General features: G+C 41.6%; 2 protein-coding genes across 4 annotated transcripts in view; both read right to left on the minus strand.

The window, feature by feature from the left end:
* abca4a (ATP-binding cassette, sub-family A (ABC1), member 4a) overlaps positions 1-4,094 on the minus strand; it is a 31,108-nt gene extending 27,014 nt beyond the window's left edge. For both annotated transcript variants that reach the window (XM_084938948.1, XM_084938947.1), the window contains exons 1-6: positions 3,806-4,094; positions 3,254-3,365; positions 2,870-2,963; positions 2,622-2,763; positions 2,324-2,463; positions 119-246 (exon numbers count right to left, since the gene is read on the minus strand). In XM_084938948.1, coding sequence (XP_084795074.1) covers positions 119-246; positions 2,324-2,463; positions 2,622-2,763; positions 2,870-2,963; positions 3,254-3,319 — 570 coding nt within the window. In that variant the 5' untranslated portion in view covers positions 3,320-3,365; positions 3,806-4,094. The remainder of the gene's footprint in view (positions 1-118; positions 247-2,323; positions 2,464-2,621; positions 2,764-2,869; positions 2,964-3,253; positions 3,366-3,805) is intronic.
* A 98-nt stretch (positions 4,095-4,192) lies between these two features.
* arhgap29a (Rho GTPase activating protein 29a) overlaps positions 4,193-25,720 on the minus strand; it is a 30,978-nt gene continuing 9,450 nt past the window's right edge. Inside the window, exons 3-23 of one of the 2 annotated variants that reach the window (XM_084938949.1) lie at positions 21,081-21,224; positions 18,144-18,240; positions 17,755-17,827; positions 17,214-17,274; positions 16,450-16,596; positions 15,497-15,561; positions 15,289-15,399; positions 15,100-15,180; positions 14,487-14,663; positions 14,119-14,256; positions 13,779-13,969; positions 11,755-11,924; positions 11,160-11,288; positions 9,613-9,711; positions 9,320-9,483; positions 8,385-8,573; positions 7,440-7,577; positions 6,927-7,162; positions 6,486-6,801; positions 6,186-6,294; positions 4,193-6,096 (exon numbers count right to left, since the gene is read on the minus strand). In XM_084938949.1, the coding sequence (XP_084795075.1) occupies positions 5,195-6,096; positions 6,186-6,294; positions 6,486-6,801; positions 6,927-7,162; positions 7,440-7,577; positions 8,385-8,573; positions 9,320-9,483; positions 9,613-9,711; positions 11,160-11,288; positions 11,755-11,924; positions 13,779-13,969; positions 14,119-14,256; positions 14,487-14,663; positions 15,100-15,180; positions 15,289-15,399; positions 15,497-15,561; positions 16,450-16,596; positions 17,214-17,274; positions 17,755-17,827; positions 18,144-18,240; positions 21,081-21,224 (3,737 nt within the window). In that variant the 3' untranslated portion in view covers positions 4,193-5,194. The other variant, XM_084938950.1, reaches the window with a different exon arrangement.

Genomic DNA, 25,720 nt, shown 5'->3' on the forward strand with positions numbered 1-25,720 from the left:
TCCTTGCCTTGGTGGTATGAAGCAATATCAGTGTCTTGACTTCTTAATGGTAAAATGTCACACTGTGTACCCTTGGCTATGTGCGTGTGTTTATGCATGTGTGTGAGCACCCGTGTACCTGTTCAGGCCTGATTTGGGCATTAACTAGATGATACACTACAGACTCGGTCAGAGGAATGTCTCTGAGGAGGAATGACGTCAGAGTCTCGTCATCCTTCAGGATAGTCTCCACTTTTACCCCTCGACCTGTAGACAAACAGAGGCAGTTCGTGTAATGGAAAAATCATAAGAACGGTTTCATGTCTTTAACTGTCTTTAAGCTTTCACAGTGAATGACTGTCATGGCTAGATAGATAACTGTTCGCTGTTTGATATGGAACTGGATAAACTGGACAAGTTGGAAAAAGCTTCGTTTCATAGTAACACATATTGGGCAAGTTGTGACAAATGTGTTTCATTAAATGACACAATTTCCAGTTGCCTGTCTGTGCATGAATGAAGGCTGCATTGCCAGGCAAAGTGCTGTTTTGGCTTTTATCCAGGCTGTGTCCCTGATGAACATGGTTAGAGATGAACTTGTTGGAAATGACTCTAAACACAAATTAAACAAACGAAGGAAACGAAACGTGTGTGGGGGGGGGGGTTGATGTCATTAAAGAAAAATACTAGCAGTAAATGCTGAATCAAGACAATTCTAAATATGTTTTAGCCAAGAGGTTTAATCTCAAATATTTCCTTATTTTTCCCCTTTTTCTTTTCTCCTCCTCTGTCTCGTTTTTTTCCGTTCCTGATCACTTCTGCCACTCCCTGCCTGTCAACTCTGGAATTCCTAAAATGCACATATACTAATGTGAATAACAAATACGTAAAATGAAATCAAACATGAAAAAGAGTAATAAGAGAAGCCAAGTGAGCAGGGTTGTCAAACATAAGGCATGGGAGCCAGAATCAGCTCGGCAAAGACTCCAATGGCTTTGGAAAAAGTAAATGAGAGGTTAAATCTTGGAGTTTTAGCTATATTTTCATAGATTTTATAGCATTTCCTGTTGATAAAGACCCCCTAACATATCCATTTACATTAAGTAATTAAGTAGCAGATGAAAAACAACTAAATGACAGAAAAGTTATCTGAGCAGTAAAAGACAAAAAAAACAGGATATTTTCTTTCGATTGATAAAAACTTTCTTTTTCATAGTTACAGGAGAGTCTAAGGAATAATTCTACAGCAACATTTCCTTGTTGTGTAGAAAGTCTGTACTGTTGAAACTGCACTGATTTTTCTTATATTAAGACATCTTAGAAATTGAATAAATCTTTACACTTACACAAAGGCGAGTTTTACTCATCCAGCCCACTTAACATCAAAATGAGCTGCGCGTGGCTCACAATGTAAAATGCAAAGCAAATATGTTTGGCACAACAGTGCACGTGGATCATGATTCTGCTTGCTAATAATGCCAGATGTGTGAAAAAGAGGTCAGACGATTTTCCTGTTTAATATCCATGAGTCACAGTCGTCATTTATATAACTTTATTCTCAACATGATTTAGTTTTCCTTCCCGGGGCTCATGGGAACACGAGTGGAATGTGGATGTGGATCTCTGTTAGCTCTGTTAGTCCATCTACATATTTCTGCATGAAAGTGGCAGCACAGAGAGCAGCCAGACATAATCATTCAAAGCCTGGAATGCACTCAGCTCCATTCCACTCCCATCAAAAAGGTTTATTTTGCCAGTAGGGAAGCATGGCATATGTACAGTGCACACGTATATATGAACAGAGCGCAGTCTGCATGCAGGCCCTTGAGATGGGATGAGTGTTTCTGGGAGTGTGATGGGTGGTATATGAATTGCTTTCCCACCAAATAAACAGCGTGCTAGCAGCAAAAGTAAGCAGCTTACTTTGCGAGCCGGTCTTAAACCGTTGTGATGTAATCGTGTTACTCCACGCAGACACCACAGACAGACTGATGGGAAAGAATGTGAGGTGTGATGTAAACTGCGATTACCAGGCGACGTGTTCAACTTTTAAAAGATCAACATCTTATGTGTCACAATACCTCTAAAAAAGGCAAAAGCGTCTGAAGTAAACGACACCCGTGTTGTATGATCTGCAAGAGGCACGACTGATTTGATATTGATTGTATTCATGGAGTATATAAAGATTTCAATAAACTACTGATTTTAAACCATTGTTGGGTAATTCAGAAAAAAGCTTTTATTCCACTGCTTTAATGAAAGAACTTTATAAATGAACCTTTCTGACCGTGGATTTACTTCTAAAGGCTTCTGCTGGATGTTGATGAAAGCCCAGAGCACTGACCTGAGACTTTTTCAGGATGAGTACGTAGCGTGTCCATGAAGTTGCTCATAGCATTGAGCTCCCTCCATAGGCGACCAAGCTGCAAAAACTCTGGGTCCATAAAAAGAAGCTCTTCAGCATCCGAATAGAACCGAGCCAATCTGAGGAGGAAGGCCATAATATTAACAATTATTATTAAGGCTAAATACCTAGATTCATCTCTTTCACTCGACTTAATAATTTTGCCTGTTCATCTTAGATCAGACACTTAATACGAATCCAAAACTCTTCCCACTGCCAGCCTACAGTTGATGCTTACATGGAGTTGTTGTAGTTGGACACCAGGCCAGGAGATTCACCACGGGTGGGGTATTGAAAACAAGGGTTGTTGGCATTACAGAAGATTCCTTGGATCCATGGCAGGACCCCAGCGGAGGGCATGGCTTTATTGGGGAAATGACCTGAGGCGGATGAGAACATTTATGAATTGCACTAGATACAGAGGATATTGTTTTTCTGTCTCAGCGGGCTGTGCTAATATTTTCCAGCGAAGAACTGTTTGCTCACATTCATGTTGGCGATAAAGTGGATTTACTTTTCGTAGCCACACCAGTCCCATGAACAGCATAACAGGCCACAAGATCTCCATGAACAAACGTACCTGGTTAAAACAGACAACATCTTTTAAATGAGCAGGTTTTCCAGTTTTAGTTGTGGTTTCTATCAATCTGACAAATTCTCCACTCTTACCAACCCCAGTTTGGGACAAAATCAGTAAAGACGCGTTAGTTTTTAAGTATATTCTGGGCTCGCATAAAAAAAAGACTTACACTGCATAATATGCATTAAAAAAATGAAAGATATATTTAGTAATGTGTGAACTGGTGGGGTCAAAAGCTCTGGAGGCATAGCTTAGCCTTTACTGGGACAACTGGAGTGTGGAGCTTTTACCCTTTGCCTCCTGCGGATGGTCCAGTTCTTCCACAGCAGGAGTCTGACCTGTCTTCCTGCCCCCATGGTGCCTCCTTTTCACCCCCGCAGGGGCTGGCTATAGCCAGTAAATCTGTATTGAACCAGACCATAAAACATCTTACGGGCCAAGTAAGGCTAACTTTTGTCTTACAAAACTACTCATGACTCTAAAATGCAATTTGCATTTGAAAGGCTAAATTTTGTCGATGAACTCACAAGTCGGTCCATTCATCTGGTGAGAACTCCATGTGAAAGCTAGCAGTAGCTTAGTAATGAGGTTAATGAGCTCAAGACCTTGACATGGTCAGATTTACAATTATAGACTTGTCAAGCGCTCTTTCGCTACAATTTCTGGTTAACGCCAATCCCCCCAAAAATAAAATAAAATGAAATCCCACACTGTCTGTGCACCCACACCATACATTTAATCTAGTTTAGTTCCAATCATGATGACATTCTCTATCCATTCACTGTTTCCACATACTTCCACCATAATCCAAAGCACACAGTGCAACTTAAATTGTCACTTACCTCAGAAGAGCACCTGTACTGTAGATTGATCGCCAATAACAATAAAATAACTCTGCATATTCTACAGACTGTTTGCTGTGGTTGCAAACACAGCTTGTTTCCAGACCTCCAGAAGAGTTAAGCAGATTGTTTTAATCTCCTTTCTCGGTGCTGGGAGCCTGCTAACACCTCTCTGCCATTTGTAGAGGCCTGCATGACCCAGCCACCTGGCATTAACAGTGCGGTATAATCCCACCACTCTTACATTTTCCTTACATTTTAACAAAAACTTGAATCTCTATTCGCAGATTATCATCCTGCACAAACTGCATGAACTCAGTTTATTGCATTACACAGATTAAATTAATATTCCTGTAAAAAAAACATGCGCACAAAAGACCATCACTGTTGTAAGTTGTCAGATATATTTTAATAAGTTACAAAAGGGTGTTTGTTTTATGTACCTGTTTTCTTACACTGAACTTTCAACACTGTGCCAGGCTTGTACATTACCATGAAAAACAGATACCATTTAAATAAATGATGCACTTCCCATTACTTACAAAGAAAGCATAAGATTCAGGTTATTGATAAAACTACTCAAATTGTAAAAAAAAAAAACAAAACAAAACAAAACAACCAACAACAAAACCAACAAAAAAAAAAAACAATGAAAAAAAAAAGCTTTGGCTATTAAAATTTTTTACATATATTAAAATTACGAAGAATAATGCCATGTCAGAATCCTGTAGCATTTCTAAAAGCTTTTCAGACACATTTAACACCACGCAGTACAAAAAACGAGTGGATTTATACCCTTTGTAAGTGATGCTTCATTACATGACCAAACGCAAACACAGACATCCAAGTACATCACGTAACAGATGTTGTTAAATTGCAAAAAAATATTAGCAATGTTTTTAATTACAGACTACTTGTAACAGCTTAAAACACTCTTCAACGGTGCAGGCAGAAGGCTGATGGTGAAAGAGCGTTATCAGGTAAGTGCACCACACATCTCCATAACGTTATGCAGTATTGTTACGCCTCGAGGGCTTTTTTGGTATAGAAACATACATACGTGAACCTGTAAGAATTTTACACAAAATATTCAAACAAAAATAAATTGCACAGATCCAAAAATTATAAATATCCTGGCTGTGTGCCAGAGTATACTGAGCAAGTGATTGGTAAATGTATGATTTGTGAATCAAAATTTACAGCATTATAAGTGCATTTTTTTTCTTTTGAGGATCAAAGATATCATAATACTTACAATAAATCTACACAGTGCCAGTCATACATCTGCTCATTTTCTCTACAGAGTCAATGCAGATGTTTCTGCGTGTTCCTCCTAACGTGACACACATTGTGATTCTCGGAGCTCTAACAACAATGTCTTTTAGTGGCTTAAACAAAATGTGCCTCTCTGTGTTCCACCTCTGGAAGACGCCTGGGCCTTAGTCTCTGGTACACTGGTTTTGCCTGGTTTTGGTCCATTTCCTCAGGGCTACAGCTGGGAGACTGAGATATGGCTGTCTGTTCAATCTCAACGTCCTCCTCAAGGGGCTCATCTACAGACACCTCTATCTCAATGCCTATTTCCCCCTCCTCATCCTCCTCCTCATCCTCCTCTTCATCTTCTTCCTCAGCACTGTTAGCTTGTGCACAATTCTGCAGGACTTTAGCTTTGCTTCCCGATGGGGGCTTGTAGAAGGTTCCTGGGGGGGGCTGAAGAGTTCTGGGGGCTCTGAAAGTTGTTGCAATGGGGCTATACTTTATGACATTATCTTCCCTTTTTATAGTCCTGTTGGGTCGCACTGCGACTGTGTAAGTAGTTCCAAGGGAGAGGGTTGATGGCACAGAGGTTGACAAGCCTTCCACTGCTGCACTCTCTGTGGATGAGCTGGCCCCAATTTTGACAGTTCTTGAGGCAACTTCATGTTTGTATTGTTTATCCCAAGTTCTGCGTAATGTCTGGGTGTCGATAAAGGTACTCCGGAAATGTGCGGCCGCTCTTGTTTTTGTATTCTCAGTCTCGTCCACTTCTTCGATGGACTGGTCGCAACCGCTTCCCTTCCTGTCATCTTGGTCAGTGGCGTTCCGGGAGTTATTCTCGTCTATTTGGCTTCGGTTAAGTATCCGTTCGGCCGGCATGCTAAACGGCCGTGACGGTAGCTTGTTGCGAGGGTGTCGAAGCTGAACCCTGGTGACTGTGATATGATGAGAACGACACAGGCCTCTCTCCCCAGATTTTGCGACTTCAGGGACACTTGACGACAAACTGAGGGTCTCTGAATCAGTTTCATCAGCTTTAAAAAGAGGACAAATAAAACTTTTACGATAAAATAACAACATGATTGTTATTTTAATAATTATCTATTACTGTGACAATACTGACCTGGTTCAAAATCGCTTCCATCAAGGCTTGGCATCCTCTCCTGAACCTCAGTCAATAAGTGTGAAGAAGGAATTATAGACGAATGCCTTTTAAACACCTTTAAGCTCGACTGCAAGGCAAAGACAGACAGTAAGAACAGAAAACAACCCACCACTCTACCACATGCTAAACAAGAAGAGTACTGTGTATAGTTTTTATACTTTATCACGCTATATAGATAACAGAATAGCTCTTTATTATCATTGTACATTTACAACATCCTGTGTCATTCATGTATCGTAGTGTTGGCAAACCAGTTACCTCTTTAATGTCTCCCAGTGACTTGGAGTGCCTGATCAGCTGCTGCTCTTTGTCCTGTTGCATAAGGCGAGAATTAGCGCGGGTCTGGGCATCAACCTCTGTGGGCGAGGTGCCACTTACAGGACTCAGAGGCGTGTCAAAGACCATCTGGTAATGTCTGATCAGGAGCTCCACAATGAGCGCCTGATAAGGGTAATCCACCAGAGAAGAAAGGGAAACTTCAGCATCGGCCTGCCTTGGCTTGATCAGCGTCGGGCCAAAGATGATTCCCAGATTGCTGGCGGTCATCTTGTTCTCCTCTGATTGCTCCGTCACCCTGGAAGGAGAATGAAACAGATAAGAAATGATCATTCCTACTATTATTAAAAAAAAAAAAAAGGAGAAACACATCCATATGTTGTATGTAATGGGATGCCCAGAAATCCATTCAGCCCTCCCTACCGGTGAAGATGCTCTATGAGGAACTGCAGCGTCTTGTAATTAGCTGGTGGCAGCTGTCTTAGCAGATCCTTGATCTTGAACAGGACTCGATTGAGCTCGACGCTAACCTGCGCAGGGGTCGCAGTGGTGGGATTAACTCTCTGTGCTTCCAGTTCCTCCACAATGATACTCTGGCTCTCCTTGGCCAAACCAATAAAGTCGTTATAATAGCGGAAGAGGATGAGTGGCTCTGGAAGCTGGAAAGTACGGAGGAAGAATTAGATAAACAAATGAAACAAAGATGATAATAAACAGCTGCAACCAAAATATGGACATAAATACACAAGTGGTACAGAATTAGAAATGAGATAAGCACCCTGGTGATAAGCGGCAGGAATTATGCGCCAAAAATAAACAGACAAATGCACATTTTTAGTATTAATGCAGTTTGTCATCCAAAGCCTACTTTAGCCATCTCCTTCACAGGATGAAAGCTGAAATACCTCATTATGCTAATGACCAAAAGCAACCCACCTGTCTCAGGTACAGTTTGAGTACATTGCTAATGTCGTGGGGAGAAAGATCGGAAAGCTCCACCAGATCCTTGCCGTTCTCAAATGCCTGGCACAGCTTCTCTACTCGAGACTTTGCACCATTCACACGGTAGATCCCCTTCAGAGCACACAAAATGCAATCAGCGCATTAAATTTACACACAAGTTTTTGGAATCAATATGAAGAAACTGGGCAAACATAAGAGCAGAATACTAACAAGATCAGCCAAAGAAAAAAATGGGAGAACACTTCATTCTTATTTAAAAAGGGTTTTGGTCTTGTTTGATAAAATGTAACGGAAACAGAAACCAATAATTATCAAATAATTTAAAAAGCATAACAAATATTGAAGGTGAAGTGGAGGACTCGTTTTTCTCATTTCACTTTCACTCTGTAAAAGACTGCACGGACAAATAGCTTTGAAGGAAGTCTCTCAAATAATTTTATCACATACAGTGTGTTAGCAGTGCCAATAAAGATCCAGAGAAGCCAGAGAAATCTGTGTACACACAGGACAAGGCTGAAAACCAACACAGAGTGCCCATGACCTTTGGGCATTCAGGCTGCACAGCATTAAGAACAACTGATGGAAATCACTATGAAAAACCAAAAGCTTTCATCACTAAATCCACAAAAACTATTTTTTTGCCAACATAGTTTTAGAAAAACATATTTTTGCATATGTCGCTAATACACTCATTTTTTACATGTTAAATAAATTGAGTCAACACATTGTGATTAGTCCTGACAACAATGACAGCCTTTCACAGCGCAGCCACTTTTATGGTCACAGTATTGGATGCTTTATAAGTGAACTTTAATGCCAGTGCCAGCAGATCTATGCTACAGTTTTGAGTTTTTGTTTCATGAAAATTAATGATCAATTTATTTGTAACCAAACCACTAAAACACCTACTATAAGTACCTTGATGCTGAGGGCTCTATTCTCAATTTCCGACGTGCACTTCCGTATGATGAATGGGATGCCATCCTGGCTGTTCTTAGCCGACTGAGTGAAGTCAATGCCAAATAGGTGAAGCCTTCCCTGGAGCTTCTTGTGGCCACACTGGATAGCCAGGGTTTCCAGACACTTTTTATGGCACGCCAAGGAGCACTGCAAACACAGTGACACATACCTCAGTTATAACAGGGACAGAGTAAAACATTTCTAAGAAAATCCTGAACAGTTTTAACTATATGTCAACAAAAAGTGGAAAAACTGATGAAAAAACACGTCCTCACAACGTAGCTATTTTTGTTAATTTGCCCAAAAACCAAGTCCAAGGAGCAAACGAGGAAGGCTTCACATCTAGTGACCCTCTGAACCACTCACACTGAATCACTCCAAGACTCTGCAGTGAGCTGCATTCCTATGTCAGTTTCTTCTCAATATGTCTATTGCGTTGCATAACCTCTTTTAAAAGCGTTTCTCCAACCAAGAGCCGCTCTTATTGTCTTCTTCAGTGTATCTAATACATATGGACAGAAACTTGATCTAAAATCAACAGTGGACAGAGGGTGCACAGGGACGATGGAAAGGACTCCTCAGAAGACGAACAAAAGGTCCTCAGTTTCTAGCGCCCATTCCCCCAACTGAGACCAGTTAGTGAATTTGGTCACAGAGGAGAGCTTGCGGCCAGTTTCAACTTTTCCCTTTATTTCCTCATCCAAACATGCTGATGAGGGGAGAGGTGGCTTTTCTCTTTTGTTTCTGCTTGATTTTTTTGCTGGCCACGAGTGATAAAGAAGCTGTTGTGAGCCTCTGGCAATCTTTATCGTGAATTTGTAATACTCTGAATGCTGTGGGCCGCAAACAGAAAGGAATAATACAAATAATAAAAGAAAGGAATCCAAGGTTACCTCCTCACACTCCGCTCCATGAAACACCACCAGGCTGTCACACTCACGACACTTGGAAGGTGCTCGAAGCTTTCTCAGCTTGTGGGTTTGGGCCGCCTTAGACATCTGAGTGTTTCTAAAGGGTCCTGGAGAGCTCGCCGTTTCGATTACCATTTCATTTAAACCTGCAGTGGCAAAGGAGCATTGTTACAAATGTAAATATGTGGCCTATAAGTGTAAGGAACATATAAGAGTACCTTAAAAAAAAAGGAAAAAATAAACACGAAACCCTTATACGAATACAACTGACTTACCATTATCAGACGGCGAGGGGGGCTCTCTCTCATCCAAGTCATCAGCAGACGACATGGTACCAGTGGAGGGGGTTCTGGGTAATCTCCTCTTGAAGTCTCCTGAACAATAAGGTAGGACACACCAAAAAGTCCACATCTTTACAGTCATGTCAGGACACTGTTTCCCCCCCCGTCTCCTATGCTCTACATCTCAGCGGTAAAACTGAGAAGCAATACGGCGATTTGACGAATTTAAAGTAGCAAATGAAAAGGCGGGCTTAACATATTGTTGGTAACTGAAACCAGCATGTTATTGTTGGTGGTGAATTAACACCTGGATTGGCTGATGAGTAAGGGGGTTGAATACTGATCAGAGCCTTTTCAGAATGTTTTTGATCTTCTGATGAGCTCAATAACAGGTTAATCAGAGATAAGTGCTGACATTGTTCACACTCTGGGGGCTGGGAGAGCTTTGTGGCAGACTCCAATACACAATTTAACACCGTGCACCAACTTTCTCCAGTCAAGACCCGCCCATAACAACTAGCCATGTCTTACACACAGGTTTGGTAAAATCAATTTAACAGGAAATTGATGTTCTCCAAGGTTACTACAAACCTAAATTTGTCACTGTAACATATAAAATAGACATAGTGTTATTTAAAGTTTTCAATGTAAAGTCCATGACAGGAACACATAAAATAACAGCAATTATAGTTACGTTCTTCTTTGCAAATGGCTTTTTGCATTCTGATTATAGTAGCACCGAAAGCTCAGAGCACTGCATTTTAAGAAAGTGCGTGCAAATGGGCAAAACAAACCAACACGGGAAAACATCTTAGCATTAAAAAAAGAACAAAAAAAGTAGGCCCAGTGCAAAAGTATGGAAAACAAAAGATGCCACCAAGAACAGAAGGGTGGTGCATATACAGAAAAACACCATTACAAAAAAAAGCCCCCGCAAAAAAAAAAACCCAACAAAAAACAAAAAACAAGAACTACAACAACAAACTACAGGAAACTGTAGCCCAAAACACACATGTTGTTGCACAGCAATCAGGGAGCACAGGGAAACCGTTGCAACATTCTTATGTGTGTGCGTACGTTGCAGAGTGCAACACAGAGGCAAGACTGCCTCTTTACTCTGAGATTACACAACAACAAACCTGGGTGAACATCAAGTTCGCTAGGGAAAAAAAGGAGATGCGTGCTGCCCTGAGGTGCTCTCAAGACAGTCAGTCCAGAAAAATGTGCCATCACTGGCTATGGGTGGTGCTTTTAACCGTGATGAAAGACTGACACAAATGAGTTTGATGTTGTGCAACTGTGGAGGGAAAACCCAGCGTGCTGCCTTTATTATCGGGACAAAAAACATACCGACAGGAAGTGAATGTGATTTTCTTTCTTTCTTTTTTGATAGCTCAAGTGTGACGGCATGCAAAGATTTACCCAGCAGATAGACACAGCATTCGTACTTGTTAGCTAAATAGCTATTGAGTGCGGTGTCGCACTAAATCAGTTCTGCTAGTGATCATTTTAGGGGGACTTCACAATCTTCACAATCCTACCTGGGCTTGCAGTCGGCGAATCCATGGACCGGGACTCACTGCTCCCTCCAGCACTTTCCGAATCACTGCACATCCCTCCACCCTGATTGGCCGAGGTCCAGGGACGAAATGGCGCCTGAATTTTAAGTGCTTGTTCAAAAACACAACATTAAAAGATAAGAAGTCCCATGTTAGCTGCATGCTATAAAACTGATCATAAAGTCAGCTGAAGAACATGTTTCCAATTATGTTACAAACACTTAAAGGTGGGCCTAAAGGTAATGAGGCCAACACCTGCACACATTACCAAAAACAAAACAAACCACAGGGAAGTTGGCTCCAGTTTAAATCTTCAACCTGGTTACCCGACATTCATATTTCAAAATGTTTACTTGCTAGGCATTGAGCAAACTGTTGTGTACCTCCCTCAGCAACAATGTAGTGGAGTGCAAAACTATCTCTAGTGCTAGTTTCCGTCTTTGTTGTGCAGGTATTTACTCAGTGAGATTAGTAAGCTGTGTAAAAGTTTTTGTACTTTCTCTCAGGATGTCATGATTTGACCCCGTTTCTGTTGATTGCATTTATAGAAGAAATAGTGAAAATACTAAACGTGTACCTTGGATGTCAGTGCTACCGTTGGAGCGTCTTTCAGCAATCTTGGGGTGTTGGGCATTGATGGGGCTGTCCACATCATCTCCAACAAGGAGGTCAGAGGTCACAGATGCCTGTGACAGGTTACTGTGGGAGGAGTGGCTGCCACTTAGTGAGCGCTTATTGAAAGGCATCCTAGGGTGGAAAAAGACATCAATTTGCATTATTTACTTAAAAATCATAATGCCATATCTTAGTTATTTAAAACTGTTATATGTACAGTTGTTTACATTGATCTAATTAATAATATGTAGATCAAAGTATCCCCCCATCAGGGACTATTACACCCCAACATTATTTATCCCCAGAATAGGGAAAGTTCACAAAGAGCAAAGCTTTCAGCTTTCTGGCTGCCAAATGCTGTTAGTCCCCATACAAAGTATGAATATCTAATACCTACAATATTATATTTGAGGACTCCTGTCTAGCAGTAAGACCACTGACTTCAAGACAATTTTAAGCTCAGTCAACATCCACATTTCCTCCTCTGCTGATGGAACAAATTTCCACTTACAACTGTAAATCTCATCAGTTTTGATACGATCCACGAATGATGAGCCAATCAAAGACAGCAGATAATTAAAGCATAATGACAACTAACTGACACAGATAAGCTCGGGAATGGCAAAAGCTACATGTGATGCCATCCATTGTTAGGCTAAGTATCCAGCTGCATCTAACAATATACAATAAGTAGGTCACGGGTCTATATTTAACCCTTTGATGGCCACTGCACTGGGTGCATGTGTGAGCATATGAGTGCTGGTGTGTGGGCCTAAGTTTCATTTCCTCTTTCCCAAGCTGAATTCTTTTGATCAGAGGGATCAGAGGTGGGTGTGGTGGAGGCAGGAGAGCGGGGGTCGTGGAGGGAGAAAACTAAGTGAGAACAAAGCACACTGTTATTTCCATCTGTCTGGTATTTGTGTGTGTGACCCAAAACCCGCGTCAACAAAACTCTCTCAAAAGGGAAACCGTCTATTTTTAACCAAAGCCTTCAAAAGAAGCCGATACTACATTTGCCTAATTATGAAGTGACCAATGTGTGTGTCATCTTGGTCAATCAGACTTTGTGTGTACAAGAGTTTAATGGTGCTGAAAATCTTCAAAGAGCAATGTTTCCCCTTGTGTGAGTAATGTGCAGCAGTGACCCCTAGAGAAATTAGGCCAGCCATAAATGACTGCCAAATGTAGAGACAGTGGCACAGCTCAAAATAAGAAATAAGAGAAAGTGGGGCTACATTTGGTAAATAAACTAATTCATCTTTTAATTTTGTTGTTTTCTTGCTGTGGCTTCTTACAGTGGGCTAGCCTCCACCCCAAAACTAATGCTAGGGGAAACCCTGACGGGGTTTAGTAAACTGATGGTAAGCCCACTGGCCCAGCTCCTTTCTCCCGTGACCACAGTAATTTCCGCAGGAAGCCCCGGCCAGCGCGATGTCACGACTGTTTCAGATTTTCCAAAGCAAGCTCTCTGACTCTGGAACTCCACCTATCACCGCTAAAGTATGTGCAGTCTCAGACAGTAATAGCTACAGTACTATATTCACTTAAAACTGTTTGTTTAATGTCAGCGAAAATTTGCAGTTCCAACAGTGAAGCTTTGAGGTGTTGAAGTAATTGTTTGTCAACACAAAATGTAGAGACAAAAGCATTCAATTCAAATCACATAGCTGCAGGAAAACATGGTTAATATAAAACAGAATTGGTCCCAGCACAGAACCCTGCAGAACTCCATTGCATGCATCCTACTAAAAATACGACATACCTTCTAAACGATGCTGAAATTAAAATCTTCAAATAAATAAATCCACCCCCCCAATAACAAGTAAAAACCTTTAGGTAGGTAAACTAAGGTAAGGTAATTTGATTACCTTAAAAACACATCACATTTCAATTTAATTCAAATAGCTGAACTAAATTTAAACACCTGTTTAAAATGACAAGCTCTGACCACATTCAGACAGCAAATAAGAGGAAGGGACATCTCACCCTGTGTTTTGTGTGACAGGTGAATCCAACGAGTGACACTCAAGACGAGGCGCATCCGTAGGTAAACTCCTGACAAAGTCGATGTAACGCTGGCCAGGCTCGTACAGCTTGGCATTTTCACACAGAGTCTGGTGGTTGACAGGTAGAGACACAACCTGGGCCTGCTGAAGCTGGAACCAGTTGACGGTCACCTGAAACAGGGACACATTCCAGTGAATGATGATTCAGCAACTTTGAGCCAGTGTTAACTTATCGGTCGAGGTGTGCATTATTTCTACCACTCAGCCTGGTTTCAGTTTAAATGAACATGTCTTTAAAGACTTAACGTATTTCAACTTACGGCCTTGAGGGTGAGGTCACACTGGGAGACCATCTCTCGGATCTGAGTGATAATCTCATTCTTGGTGTTGACCAGCTCGACTCTCTTCACCCCGACATCAACCTGACAAGCTTTGCAGTGATCTTTGGCCTCCTCGGCCTGCCAACAGAAAGAATATAAATCACTAAAATTTTCAATTAAAGTGATGGATTCAAATCTGGGGAAAAAACTAGGAAATAAGAACTTTAATGACTAAAGGCTGATCTTCATGTTGCAAATAGATACTAATCATTTGTTCTCGAATGGCAACTGAAGGCTTTATAATGACAGGAAACAAATTCACTGATATCTAAAATGGATAGATTCGACTATTAGAGGTGATGCTCTACCTTCTGCAGCGCCTCCTCCTCCAGCCTACGCCTTTTTTCTAGCTGTTTTGCCACTGCCGCTCCCCCTCCAGTCTGCTCCTCCTCCAGCCGACTAGTCGACACCTTGGCCTTCTCGTATTCATCCTGTCGCTGGGTCTGCAGGAGCCGGGCCTTCCTCAGAGCCGTGTCTGCTTCGTGCTGCAGATGTACACATATTAGTTTGAGTCACACACAGATTCATGCTGTGCACAACGCGAATGCAACCACAGAAAAAGATGGCTTTTAAGTTTTTGATAACATGCAATAATTGCTATAAAGATACAATTCACAAACAGATTTGCAGAGATAATTCATGTTCAGTAACATTTCTATTATGGTGTCCAACTACAGAGTTTAGGACTTTGACTATTTCTTAGACTTAGTCACTGGATTAGTGTCTCCCAATCCGTCATACGTGCAACAGAGCACTTGTCTTGGCAGGTTAAAAACAAACTATTTCTCTGGATTTGTATATCGGGCTGAGTCACTTCAAGAGCATTCTTGGGCTGAGACCCCAGGTCAATGAAGCTTTTGATCCAGTGTGCATTTGTGTGTGGTCCTCTTAAAAGTGCAACCTCCGTGACTGTCGACTCACCATTTTCTTTTGCTCTCTCTGCCACTGCTCCTTGACCTCTTTTCGCAGTTTGTCCAGCTCATTTTTTCTGGCCAGGAGAGGCTGGAAAGAAACACAGAAAATCCACACCACACCCACAAAAGCAGTAAGACCACTTGTTTCCATCATACAACCCAAGATAAAGTTAGATTTCATGAATGCAGCAGTTACCTGCATGAATTTGTTGCTTTGGAGTATTGCTGCAGTTTGAAGAATCAGCTGGCTATACTCGATGTCATTTTTGAAAGCTGTCATGTAGATCTCACGGAAAGGCATGAATTCCTTGAACGAGGCAGAAGAGGTTTAAATCTCAGTCCCTAACATGTGTGAGATGCACACAATGCCGATGTAAGTCAAGTTAACTGCAGCGTCAACTTACCTGTTGACTAGCAAGCGTCTTAGCAGTCTCAGCCATCTTGGCGTAACTTTTTGCACACTCAATATCTGCAAAAGGATAACAAGATTCAAACAGGTTCAAATAGATTAAACAAACATTACAACACAACGTCCTTTCTGCTGGTTTAAAAATGTGTATTTTATTTAAGTATCTTTCATTTTGAATTAATAATTGGATCTCAAACAAATGTTTCAAGTCATTAATGCTTTCCAAATCAACTGCACATTGTCCTTAATTCTGATAAAAGATAAATCAGTGAGTTTAAGAAAAGGAGCTGATAATATGGACTGTACAGCTTGACTGAGCGTTCTGTGTCACAGGATAAGTGAAACCATTCATTAACCAATCTACCAAACAAAAGTTTGCACACTACAAACTCAACCTTGAGCATGAACGAGACTTCATTGTTTTACGTCCAGCTCAGGTGATCAACATGGTTTCCGTGGGAACTAGCCTTTAATGAATCACTACACTGTCCACTCACTAAAATGATGTGTTTAGCTAGAAAATGTACAGCACAGTTATCATTGACATTTCCCAGTGATCTTGTAATGGAGCTACTTTTAAGATCAAGTGGACAAATTAACTACTAAGATGGCTGAGACTCCATTAGTGTAGCTTTGCATGATTCAAGTTCATATTCATTAATGCTGAAAATTATTATTCATCATATAATGTCCCTTTTGAAGCCCCTCGGCTCATCTACTGTCCAAAACAAGACGTTTTAGTTCCCATCGTCATAAAAAGCTAATGAAAGGATCTCGTATGGCAACTAAAGAGTCAAGCACATGACCGTGGTCCATGACACCAACCCATGACATCATTTTGGATTCTCATGAGCTACTTAGGCGTTACTTAGTGACTTACTACTTAGCTGCTGCCTCCTAACAGTACTTCAGAATTGGTCTTATGACTCCACCGGTGTCATAACTCACCCATATTGAGACGCTTCTCCACCCATGCCAGCAGCTCTTTGGTATACTTGGACCACGCCTTGGCGTAGGCCAGTGCTGACTCCACTCCGCTGTCCTGCCGCTGCAGTGTCCTGTCCACCTCTTCGGCCCGAACCGGTGGAGAAGACTCTATGATGAGCATACGAAAAAAAATAAAAAATAAAAAATAAAAATAAATCACATGAGGAAGCGTGTGCAACATGATCCCCACTAACCAACCAACACACATCGAACATGGCTCGATGGAGTAGGTGCATGTTTAGCAACGTCTATGACTGTGAGTCAGCAGGAAAAAGCCCATGCTGACCTTGAGTTAGCAAGATGTGGGCTAATGCGGCTAAGATGTGGGAGCAGGGACAGCTCAGTAGGTAGAGTGTTTGGCCCCATGATCAGAAGGTGGGGGTTCGAATCCAACGAACGGCTACCCTGAGGTACCCCTGAGCAAGGTACCGTCTCTACACACTGAAAAAGCCCATGCCCATCGGTTAAATGCAGAGAAGAATTTCCCCACAGGGATCAATAAAGTATACAATATTAATGCCATTTGAAGGGAAGCAATGATGACAGGAGAATGACCACATGCATTAATACCAGAATAAGGTGACTGGACATAACTGCAAATAACCCCACAGACACAGATATGCCAGGGAGAGGACAAAAAACAGAGTCAATCTCTACCCACTCCTGAAACTTCCACACTGGAGAACAGTACAGTACAGTAGCTGTGTGTCAGTGATCTGCCTTACCTGGCGGATCATCTTTCTCAAGACCGGATCCTCCAGATTCCACAGAGAGGTTCTCAAAAGACTGAAAAACAAACCCAAAAAATGTTTTTGAATAAATAAATATGAGACATAGGGGAGGTGCACGAAGGGTGAACTGCCTTGTCAAAGCAGAGTACGCTCGGCTAAAACGCTTAAAAAAGGCTTATCAGAAACTTGGCTTCCTCCTTACATCAGTTACAAAACCTGCAGTGGGAAAACAACAAAGCTTGACATCAATTCATCATTTGAAGAGGCCATTTCAGAATCATGCTGCAACCTGCAGGTATGTTGCTTCACCCCTGATCTCTGCTGGGCAACTTCTCATATCTTATTTTTGACAATTCAGGGCCAGAAGCCAACATCGTACACTTAACAGGAGAGTCCATGAACTGATGATGAATGTATGTTTAATAATGGAGCCCATATTCTAAGGTACGAGTTTCATTTTAAATCTTAAATGCAGTTCTGGAGGATGTTAATCAGGAAATTAAAGCCTCACTTTTAAATATTGCACTTCTCTTACCCTGCTTCTCTTAGTCAGGGGGAGCCCCAACACTGATCCATTCTCTACATCTCCCATAAGGAAGTCAGACACTCTGAAGAAAAACAAAACAAAATAAAAGAAAGGTTCAGTAAAGAATGAAAAGCACAAAAGGAAATACACACAAAAACACGACTTAAATTATGTTCGGGGGGTTTATTTAGCATAAACAGTGTTTTTATCTGCACTCACAAAAAAGAACTGCTTTTATTTTTCCTTAGCTCTTATTCTCTCTTTTCACACAAGATTAATAAATATCGGCTGGCCTCCATTAGCTGCGTGCATATGCAAACTAATTGAACGCAGTAACAAACATCATCGAGTGAAATGAGCCGTGGAAGGAGCAATCAGAGTAATGACATCATACTCACACATTGCCAAAGGTGAATGCCAATGTGTCGATTGCGGCGTAGATCTCTCCGAAATGCTTATGTTTGTTGTCTTCGTTCACCTCCTTAAAGTTCACTCCTGCCAAATTATGGTGAAGTAAGACTGAGTCAACTTTCTGTAACAACCCCAAATCCTGCATACTGAAGACATCCTGTCTTTAAGGCAACAATCACAAGATATGATTCATCATCCTGTGCATGATGTTAACAACAGAGTGAATGAAAATCTCTTCTGACTCAGACTGTACTCCTCAAAAGCTCTGAGAGCTAGAGGACTGTTTGTGTGTAGACCTTTTAGAATTGAGCAATCCCTCTGAGGCATCCAAAAACAACTTTATGTTAAATCAGTGAAGATAAGCAAAGACCGTGAGTGTGTATATTTGGCTGTAATCTGCTCTTGCAGTAGTTTCCTGCTGAAAATCTAAACACAGTGATGACTGAGGACAGAATGGAGGAAAAACACCAGTGTAAATACGGCTGTAATCAGTCTTCACAATAAACTTCCTGCCCGGACTGAGCAGAGGGAAAATAAACCAGGAGAGAGATGCTCAGAAATGAGACCCAGCAATAAATCAGTGATGTCACTGGTCATTCAGTCTTTCCTTTCCAATAGAACAATGGAGATTTCTAGAGTTCAATGACTTTCAGACATTTTAAATAGAAAACTAACGGAGTTCACTTGTTTTTTATTAGCTAAGCTCAAAACCTACTTCAATGTCTTGACTTTTGAACATTAATCCCAAGATGGGACAACTTCAGAATTTCCTGAACTTTAATAACTTCTCAAATCCTGAAACAAAACTAGCCTAAACTTCATCCACACCTAGAGTCCTAGATCTTCCACCTGGTCTCTTAGTATCTGCTTCACATAATGCAAACCACATACAAACACCTACTATAGACCTTCCCAGTCTTCTGAACTGCTATTACATATTGCCTCGTACCTCAAAATGTTTTCAGAAGGTGTTGCTAAAGAAGCACACAAGTGAACCAGCAATTACCCACCTCAAAACAGGTTTCTGTCCCGCTTTGTCCTAAACAGATATAAGCCTTGTTGATCATGGAAATCAACACCTACTTAAGACTCCTTGGAGAAGCCTTAAACATGACACCAAAATACTTGTAAATCTTTAGCTGGTCCAAGAAAAGGATTCCTTTGACCAACACAAGGAAAGACTGAAAATAAATAAAATAAATCCAATGGGGGGAAAGAAAAAGTCTTCAAATTAAATTTAAAAACTGATTTTAACGGGGTGTCTCCAAGCCACCCCCAGCAGTTACCACCATTCAAATCATACAGCTCTGCTTTCGCATCTCCTCTCCCGCACAGCCCCTACCCCCCAACAGGACATCCTGAGGCTTGCTGGAATACAATGCCAGTACTCGCTCAGGCCCCAACCAGTGGTCCAAATGTGGAAGTTACATCATCAGAGAAAAATGGTATTGTTTCACTCGAAAAGCACAACACTCTCGAAACACTCATCAGTAGCAGAGTCCTGTGCTGCAATTAAGGGATCGGAAGCTCCAACAGAGAGTAATTGAAGACGTACTGAGGTATGCCAAGGAAACAGAGTATCACAGGGTGGGAGGTTCAATTTTCCACCAAAACAACTCTTTGACGTAGGGTCGGGGTGCACTTCAAGTAGAAATCCAAAACAAATTGCTAGTTTTGCCTCATATGTACGTTATTGTGTAAAATATCGGGCTTGGTGGCTCAAAAACAATGGAGCAAAGCTGATAACACACTGGCACCGTCTACATCTCTCTTTTTTGGGGGGGTGGGTTATCAAGAAGTGGACAGTTCTGGCCACCTAGTGGTAGAAAGATGTTACAGCACTTCATATAGTTATGGAAAGAACAAGTAATTACTGTGTTATAATATCTACTATTCACTATAGGAACTTCCTCTGAAATAAAAAAAAAATAATACCATTACTCAGAATTATTTTAAAAAAAGTTTGTCTAACAGCTGAAGACTTTCAATCTATATACTTATGAATCCTTCTAATGATTAATGCAATATAATCACAAGCATTAATAACAGTGTTTTTACAGAATGACTATTAAGCTCTCAAATCCAAGCCTTCCTCATTGACAAAGTTGTGCTTTTTTGTCTCGCTTGTGCAAAGACATGTTGCAGTGCCACATAAACACTCAAGTTACTGCATGAAAGACAGGACTTGCAAGAGCTTATTTTTTGTGGCACATATATGCACACGCCCAAATGTGTATGGACTCATTCCAAGTATTTCAGCTAAAGGTGAAGCCCATTCACATTCACATGCACATGCAGAGCCTCCTCAGGCCTCTCCATCATGTCACCATTCCTTAGAAGTAAAAGCTTTTTATGCAGCCCCTCTCTGCCCCTCTTTGCAATGCAAATTGAGACGAGGTATACTCTAGGGATTCTTGTGTGGCCGCCAAGTTAAGAACTGACCTGCATGCCAGATCATAATCTTAAAGAATGAGCGACTGAAAAGGATTCCTCTGTGCAGTTCCCACTGGACTGGCAGACAAAGCACAAAGGACACCCGCTTCTCCCTGCATCTTCAAGTATCAGGTAGCTGACTCCCAAATATTATTTTCTTAGTCTCTATATGGGGTTTGAAACACACGCTGTTGCATTCAAAGCGCTCGAGTGACTTCTGAAGAACTGTGTCACCTTGAAGCTAAAAGACAACTCCAGAAAAACAATCTCTGGGAAGTTCTTTAAACCAGGATTGGGAAGACTGTATGAGAGACAGGACGTGGTAATAGTGAATGCCCAGCAGAGAAGACTATCAAGGGAGAAGGGATGATTAGATAAGCAGAGACAGAAAACAGACTAAAGGAAGAGTGGAGGAGTATCTGGCATGTTTTACAGGAAAGCCGAAAGTTATGAGGGTGAGCATTTAGGGGGAGCTGGTCATCTTTGCTCACCTTTGACCGTGGCGATGACGGTTCCAGCTGTACTGAGGATATCCACTGAGTTGAGGCTCTGGTGTTTGCTGATAATGGCCTTCAGGACTCGTAGCAGCTCACCGAGACGTTCGTGGACTGCGTGGTGAAGACAGTCTTGGTGCTCTGGAGATTGTCAAGACAGTTAAATAATGCTTATTGCACACATTTTCCACCCAGTCAGAAAGATATGCTCACATTTAGTCCAGACTGATGAGAAAAGGAATCCCTTAGCCGTGTCAGTATGCCACATTTTTGAAACATTTAGTAGGAAAATTTTCAATTTGAAACTATATATAGCTTTGGTATTGTACTTAAGGATCATTTATTCACTTCTTAAACAAATCCCTTAATAAATCAGTAATAATCTCTGCACATTTTAAAGCTGGAGAACTCAGATTCGAGATTTATAGAAATATATGGAACAAATTTGAGAAAGGGCAATTATATTGAACATTTGGTCAATAACTAACATGTGATATATGCAATCAACCATTTCAAATGACAGAACTGACATATTATACAGCCAGTGGATTATCCATTAGCCTTGTTAACCTTTCACCAGTAAGAAAAGAGATCATTGGCAGTGTTGCTCCGTCTCAATGATGACAGGTCATATGCTACATGATACTGTAGAAGCTGGAAAATTAAAGGTTTCCAAGGTGCCATTTTATGCTATGAACTGTGTCTGCAGGCCCACTGTGTTTCCAAACTGAAGTGTATCAAACAAAATGGTATCACGTTTTATAAACCCTGAACAGATTAGTCCTAGGACCCACCAATTTACATACTGGTGACAAGATAACTATGTGACGCCATTCCGGGTTGGAGTTCTCCTAGTAGCCTGTCCTGGCGACCGCACCATAAAGTGGAGGACGGCAGAAACGCAACACACGAACCCAACTGCTATGTGCATAAATAAACAAGACCTACTATGGTCTTTTAGCAATCATCAGCCATCCAGCGAGCGAACCAAAGAAAACACGGCATCTCAGGTATGTGGTTCTCTGTACTGCACGTGACTTTACAAACAGTGAGTCACAGCCATTAACAAGGGGACAAAATGCACTCTGTTATCATCTAACCTTGAAAACGTGCTCTCGGCTTAGTCAGAGTGAGATCATGAATAGCGCAATGCATTAACTAAGGTAGGTAAGGCTGAGGTATTTTTTGCTACTTATTGGTAACATACAGTGGAGTGTGACCAGACTGCTGACACAACATGCATGGGTGGCTTTCTTAGAAATAACCAGTACAAGAGCGTAGGCACATCTGCCTCTGTTCCCTCACTCATGCAAACACAATATACACGCATACTCACATAATTACACTTGTGATCTAGATATACTGAGTCCTAAACTATAATCGCACTAAATACACAGGAGGCTGTTTGGGAGGTTGTTTTGATTTCATGTTTTAAATGTCGTATGACTTCACTTTAATAGTTCTTTCCAGGTCACATATCTTTGCAGCCAAATACAGGTTAAACAAAAACACACAAACAAACATACACACACACACACACACACACACACACACAAAAGACACAGTCGGTCAAAGCCGCATTTTGTGCTGACGATCACCCCTGGATTACCCTTCATGGAAATGGGGATCAGGAAGACTTTAGCTGTCTCCCGTTTTTTCTTTTATTCGTTAGCTCTCTCTTTTGGAGTGGGACAAATAGTTCCGCCAGTGGGGCTAATAATGCTAGGTCTTTGTGGCCACCGTGACAATACTAGCTGAGGCCTGAAATGTAAATCCAGCCGACTGACCAGTCTGTGACAACTTCACAGTGATCAACAGTTCAGGTAAAACGTTTTGAACAGAACAGCTCTGACATGCAAAATGTCTATATATTCTGCTGCTTTACTGGGAACTTTATGTCCAGCCGACTAGACTGTTGAGAAATATCATCATAAAGACAACAAGCGGCAACTCAAACCAATTAACCAGCAAAAGATTGCCTAAAATGTGTGGAAATAACTAAATAAGCAACTCATTACCAAAAACTATTTCATGAGGGGAGAAGCTCAATCACAAGACTGTTTCACTACCACAGTGAGATGGTAGTCCATGCCAACATGCTTGCGCCTTCTATTTTGCCAAAAGCTTCTCCACAGGACCTGGAATCCCATCTTTATCCATAGCAACCATCTTCATCAATCATCAGATGCCATGTGCACCTCCTTCCAGTGCTGAAGACCTGGTGGGTTTTGAGGGCATAAGCCTCAAGTCTTTTTGTTTCAGCTGCCCAGCTCCACACGAGGCAGCAAAAGGAGCCAGTGTTGAATTTCTGGCACAACCAGACATCATAATAAGACTCAGTTCTGCTGTACAAAACTTGACAAACTTGACAAACGTTGTTTTGTAATGGTCCAGCAACTACTCTGTTATTTTTACTGTTACTTTTAGTATTTTTGAATGTAGATTTTTGCCATTTTTATCCCTGGTGCTAGGGTTTTCCCACAACCTCTTTCTGTCACTATCTTATATGATAAGGGTCAACGTTTACAACAAGCTGCTTCAACCCTTGAGCCCTTAATGGGTCCTGGTCAGTTTAGATCCCATTTATGGACATTATCCTTTGAAAGACAACATACACACAATGGACTAAATCATCCCCACAGAGGCAAGATACCCTATTCATCTACCAAGTAACTGGATACCGAATCCTGAAAGCATCAAGCTTGGGGAGCCTAAAGGTTTATTAAGGACAAGCCTAAAATCATGAATGCCCACAAGACAGAGGGTCTTCCTTTGCAAAGCTCCATGGGCTTCAATCGTCAATGGCGGCTGTGTGGCCTATTGGAAAAACCTAAATAGAGGCTAATTAGCAAGACATTATGGCTGCATCCACCAGCCCAGCATGACACAGGATAATGTACAGAGACTGATTATTTAACCCCTAAACTGCCTTTCTGGCTGGAACACAAAGAAAGGACTAGTTCCCACTGCAGAGTGCCTTTAAAAAAAAAAACATAATGGCAGAGGTATTGACAGTGCAGCGATGGAAGACGTTTCAATTTGCAAATAGTTGAAGGATTTCTGAACACTGGTAAAAAAATAAACACACCTCTGGGAAGATCATTCTGTTTTCCCCTGGGAAATCTAAGGACTCTGGAGTGAGGACTTGTTTGAGTACCAAAAACTCCCCATTGTCCCTGGGGCAAATGGCAAACAACTGGGACTGGTCACCTCATGGGCCTGCTACATGAAGCATTTATGGAACATAAATCACAACAAAGGCTTTCCACAGGAAAGAAGGAGAGGAGTTTGTGCTTATCTTTGTCCAAGTGTGACAGTTAGCAGAGGAAAGATTGTAAGGAGTAGTAGGGGAGGAGTTTTAGTTTGATGGGAGCCAGAAAAAAAAGGGTGGGGGGGGTTGTGTGTTATTTGGGGTAGTACTCTTACTGGGGATTTGTCCAAAATTTACCCCAGCACCCCACATCCCTGCTTCAGAGGGGGTTATGAGGGAGGGAGTGAGTGAGAGACATTCCTGGGCATAATAAGCCCTGGTGAATGAAGGCTGCAGAGGGATCAGACTCTGATCCTGATGAGAAGGAGGCCGCAGATCAGGAGCTGCTCAGAGGCTGCCAGCAACGCATTGCCAGGTTTTTACTTCATTAGCGTCATGGAAACCCAACATTCCAGCCTCTTGTTTGGGAGCGCGGATGGGAGTTGCGGGAGTGAGGAGTGGAGGGGGATCCATAATGAAAACATTGTCAGATCGCTCACCACTGAGATGACACGTCAACACCAAAACACTGTGGAGCAGATGCTCTCTTGACACCTTCACGTGATGGACTTCAAGATTTAACATTAAGTTTAGGATGCATACTTCCATTTGATAAGATTTATGGTTGGTTTAGGCTACGCAGTATGCAGGAAAGACATGTGGCACATCAGTGAAGCAGTGATGTGCACAGGAATTATTTGCCCTAGTTGTGTCTGTTTGGTTCTCAGAACAAAAAAGGATTTAAAACAAACAAACAAAAGACAAAAAAACATATTAAACTTAGACTAAATAAAAAAAATAAACCTTCTACTTCACGTTACCCACAATAAAAGAACAACCATATAATAAAACTAGCCGCTTTTGTTGCAACCCCAATGTCTTTGCTTGATGTGTACCACATGCCAGCTTTCACTTTTTGGGCCTTCAATGATTCGACTCTTTGAGGCACAAAACTTCCACTTGGGTCTGACACAATATGACTTGGCAACATTCCTTTTGCTGCGACCCTAGCTATGCTCATTCATGCATTGCAAATCATGGGAGCAATGTATTATTTATGCTTCAAAACATTTGAGAGGACAGAGGCTGCGCATTGCCACAAAACGAGTGTGAAATCGCTAAACGTGTCACGACCGGGTCTGCGCCGCTCCGATCAGATGGAAGCAGCTCAAGGCACAGGGGGCTAAATAATATGTTGGACAGGCAACCCATGACTAATGTCAATCAAAACCACTCCATGTGTCCCATTGAATAAGACCGCAGCAGGACATTCCTTTGACTCACCCCCTAAATAACCAGCTGGCACTTTGGAGTGGCAGTAACTTGAGCATTCATCAAAAGCTACGGTAAGATTTGCTAAGCATAGTTTGACCCTTAGGTCTAATAA

This window comes from Perissodus microlepis, chromosome 9 (genome assembly GCF_051167445.1).
Source record: "Perissodus microlepis isolate ML-2025 ecotype Zambia chromosome 9, ASM5116744v1, whole genome shotgun sequence".
In the NCBI taxonomy this organism is placed as follows: Eukaryota; Metazoa; Chordata; class Actinopteri; order Cichliformes; family Cichlidae; genus Perissodus; species Perissodus microlepis.